We start from the raw sequence: 4205 nt of genomic DNA, 5'->3' as shown, positions 1-4205 counted from the left end.
GAGAGGAGAGAATATGACAGCATGGGAGCACCAGGCAGAGAGAGAGAGAGAAGAGAGAATATGACAGCATGGGAGCACCAGGCAGAGAGAGAGAGAGAAGAGAGAATATGACAGCATGGGAGCACCAGGCAGAGAGAGAGGAGAGGAGAGAATATGACAGCATGGGAGCACCAGGCAGAGAGAGAGAGGAGAGGAGAGAATATGACAGCATGGGAGCACCAGGCACAGAGGCTGCCCTAGGACCCTCTTGGGGGAAGCTGCTCACTCATCTGAGGGGCCCCGGGGGCACCACGAGTACATAACCCTACCTGTCTGGTAAGGCTGCCTCCAAGGTTCATGGTGCCGGAGCCAGACTTGTTGGTTTGCAACCAGAGCATCACTGTGGAGGTCAACTTGTAATGGGCGGTACGGCCACTGGACTTCTCCTGGGGGGACGAGGCAGAGAGATCAGATCATCTAAATATCCTGGGCCACAACCCTGCGGGGCCTCCCTAACTCGTTACCACATGGCACCTTCCCTCCCAAACCTTGTTGGCTTTTCAAGAGAAAGAACCTGAAACCATGTGTATGAAGGCCTTTGGGGATCCTTACCACCACCAATGACTACTGCACCGGTGGACTGACCTCTATGCAAATAGCCTCAGGGCGATTTTAGAATCAACGGGGTTTATGTATCACAGAATCGCCCCTTACAGAGCCCTCTGCCCGAGAAGGGGCTGCACTGGTTGGTGTGCCCCGTGCACGTCCAGACCCCGGCCTCTAGCTGCTCAGGGCCGTACCTGCACTTCCACCACGTGGATGGAATCCCAGCAGCCTTTGATCTTCTTTGATCCGTCTCCAGCCTTCTTTATGAGGATCACTCCCGCAAAGCCATGATCCAGATCCCAGAGGTAAACAGATGAGACGCCACCTTCAAAATACCTGCAGGAGACAGGCCATATGCCCATTAGAAGTTAATCCTGCCAGTCACAGCGCATCGACCCAGGCCTCCGGGCTGTCAGGTTCCTCTAAGGGCCCGAGACGGAGGACTCAGGCAGTGGTCTGCGAGGAGCCGGCGATGGTCCTAGGCTGCAACCTGGATGTGCCATGAACATCTTTTGGTGTGTGTGGGGTGGGGTAGGGGAGAGGGTAAGGGTGCCACATTCTTTGGGGGAAGGGGGAACAACAGGAGCATAGTAGGCATCCAGATGAAACCGGAGTGGAACTCTTGGCCATCTACACTCGTTTTATGAGCTCTGCAAGCTCACTACACTCCCCTGCGCTCCAGAGCCCTCACAGACCAGGGATCTAGAGGCGCTGGTCACACAGGGTAGCTATGATGACTGATACTTTGGACATGTTATCTAGAGGCCAGTCCCTGGAAAGGGACATCACACCTGGTGAAGCGGAAGGGCAGCAACACACAGGAAGGCCCTGGATGGGCTGAACTGACGAGGTGGCTGCAGTCACAGGCTCAAACACAGCAGCGGTGTGAGCACGGCCCGAGGCCGGTGGGGCTTCATGCTGCTGTACGGAGGGTGTCAGGAGGGCGGATCAACGGGACGCACTGCTGCACAACAACACTGAGGCAATCACTGCCGGGGGAGCTTTTTTGCTTTGGGGTGGCTACTTACAGAGCAACAGGCAGAGATCCAACCAGAGCCCGGGGAAATCAGTCTTTAAGAACAACTTGCTGCATAACCCTCACTAGCAACGAAGGGCTAGCTGGGCTTCTTTGTGCATTTTACTTAATAAAGCGAACTTGCCCGGCTAAGATGACATGGAAGAGAGACAGAAAAGGCCAGAGGGAAGGGAACCTGGCTAGGACTTTGCAAACTCAGGAGACCCTACTCAGCAGCTGTGGCTGACTGAGGCCACCATGCATAAAGTCAAGGGGTGCAGAAACCAGCAGGAGGGACTCGGCTGATGCAGGCTGATGCATGCCTATTACTCCCTCCAATTTGGCTGGCAACCAAGCAAAATCTTGAGCAATATTGCCTCCTGTGGCTAAATACACAAATTCTTTTGTTTGTTATAAGGAAAATGCTGTATTTTGTTATTACTGAACATTTTATTGTGGTTTGGGTGAAAGTTTACAGAGCACATTCGTTTCCATCCAAGAATGTTTGTAGAATTCTATAAACTTTTTCTTGATTTTTGTATGATTGTGGTTCCAATGCACTACTTCTCCTTCCTGACTTCTGATTTCCTTCACTCAGCATAAGGTCTCTCCTCCAGGTCCATCCACGTTGTGAGGCACACCACGGCGGAGCCACTGCTATTCTTTCACACGGTGTGCACCCACCAGTGGGCACCACGTCTGTTTAACCACCCAGCAGCGATGGGTACGTGGGCTGTTTCCATCTTTTCACTAGTGTGAGGAATGCTGGGATGAACACAGGTGTGCATCTGTCTGCTGTGTCACGGCTCTTATTTCTCTAGGACACATAATAGGAATGGAATGGCTGAGGCATATGGAACCTCTAGTTCTTGCTTTTTAAGGAAGTGCCCTACTGTTTTCCTGTAGTGACTGTTCCGTTTTACAACCTTACTAGTTGTGCACAAGAGTTCCAATCTCACCACATTCTTGCCAGTTTGCTGTTTTGTTTTGTTGGCAGAGTGGGTTATGTACTGGGCTGTTAGCTGCAAGGCTGGTAGTTCAAATCCACAAGCCAGCCCGGGGAGAAAAATGAGGCTGTTGGTACTAGTAAAGACTGATAGGCTCTGAAACCCTGTGGAGAAGATCTGACCTATTTTATGGGGTCTCTGAACTGGGATTGACTCCATGGCACTGGATTTTCATTTTTGAATGGTTAACGACCATAGCACCCCCCTCACCCCGCGCCCCCAACAAGCCTTTCTTTGTTTGTTAGCAGCCTGAATATCTTCTTTGGTTAAATGTCTTCATGTCTTTTGCCCCTTAAAAGAAACCAAATGGTCTCTTTGTCGATGACCTGAAGTTTTCTACAAAATTTTAGGATCATAGTCCCTTGTCAGATAATGCTGTTGTCAAAACATGCTCACATCCTGTGAGTTCTTTTTAAACTCATTTGATGCGCTAAAGTGCTTAATTTTTAGGTCTGAGTCATCTGGTGTTTTTTCTGCTGCATCTTCATTTTCAGCCACGTTTGAGAGACTATGTTTGCTATCAGTTCAGGTCCCTAAGTTTGCCCTTTTTTCCTACCATGATCTTTTTAGTGCTGTGTTTCCCATTTAGTATACACGGCACAGGAAGGCTGCCAAGGAACTGAGGGGCAGAGAGAGCAAGCACCAAGCATTCTGACTTCTAGCCTCCCCAAACGTGAGAACCTAAGTTTCTAGTCCTGCGGAACCAAGACACTCGGGCCAACACTGCTGCAGGCGTGGTGGGCGGACAGGCGCACTTGTCTGCAACCCGCAGCAGGTTCCAGGCGAGGGCATGCTTGAGGGAGGGAACAAGTGACTGTGAGACGCTGAGGGACAGGGCCACTCCCGGGGACTGCTGGGAAACTGGTCTCTGCTAGACTCAAAGAAACCATACTTTGAAAGATTCTCTGTCTTGTTGCAAGTGGTTAGCCCTCGACTCAGAGACCGAGCACACAGTGGGCCCCTCTGAAACACTCCTGGGGCAGAGCCCTCGTTGGCGAGCCCGTGGCACGGCTCAGTGAGCCTTTCTGGCTTGTTCGGCTGGGTCCTGGGGACGCCCTCAGCTGGCAGGCTAACTTATGAGGCACCAGGACACCACAGAGGGAAGACCGGCGCGCAGCAGGCTGGCCGGTGCACTTTCCTTCTGGTGACAGATGGGCTGGTTCTAACACAAGGGTTTCCATTCCTGTCAACTTGTGTGGAAAAGGGGTGGGGGGGGGTGGGAGAGACCCAACCCAACAGCTTAGAAAACGGTGGTTTTTCGTGTGCTGGAAGGGGGAGGTCCCAGCACTTCTTTCTTCCCTTGGCCATCCCATCCTGCAATGAAGGCCTGTCGTCCAGCACACTGTCAGGTCCTGCCGCCTTCCGCTCGTAGCTCCAAGCCCCAGAGCTGTGGGCGGCTCTTGTCAGAGGTAGGTCAGGACACCCTGGTCCTGGACGGCCCTGGTCAGCACCATCTGGTGACCAGTTCAGAGCTGATCCTCCTCAGTCCCATCCTTCTCTTTTGGCCCGCGTCCAGAGAAATAAAAAGGACAGTCTTAATGGTTTCAGGGGTGGAACTGGGGGTCTTCATGCCAACGTCCGACCCTGGCCAGGCCCCC

General features: G+C 52.4%; 1 protein-coding gene across 1 annotated transcript in view; it reads right to left on the bottom strand.

Moving 5' to 3' along the window:
* The window catches only part of CAPZB (capping actin protein of muscle Z-line subunit beta), a 78043-nt gene that overhangs the window by 12173 nt on the left and 61665 nt on the right, over positions 1-4205 (bottom strand). Inside the window, exons 5-6 of the mRNA XM_045298943.1 lie at positions 780-921; positions 309-425 (exon numbers count right to left, since the gene is read on the bottom strand). Coding sequence (XP_045154878.1) covers positions 309-425; positions 780-921 — 259 coding nt within the window. The remainder of the gene's footprint in view (positions 1-308; positions 426-779; positions 922-4205) is intronic.

Source organism: Echinops telfairi, unplaced genomic scaffold (assembly GCF_000313985.2).
Source record: "Echinops telfairi isolate 266 unplaced genomic scaffold, ASM31398v2 ScPeMD7_7457;HRSCAF=8495, whole genome shotgun sequence".
Classification (NCBI taxonomy): Eukaryota; Metazoa; Chordata; class Mammalia; order Afrosoricida; family Tenrecidae; genus Echinops; species Echinops telfairi.
Note: the sequence above shows the minus strand (reverse complement) of the source record. Positions and strands in the feature narration are given on the sequence as shown.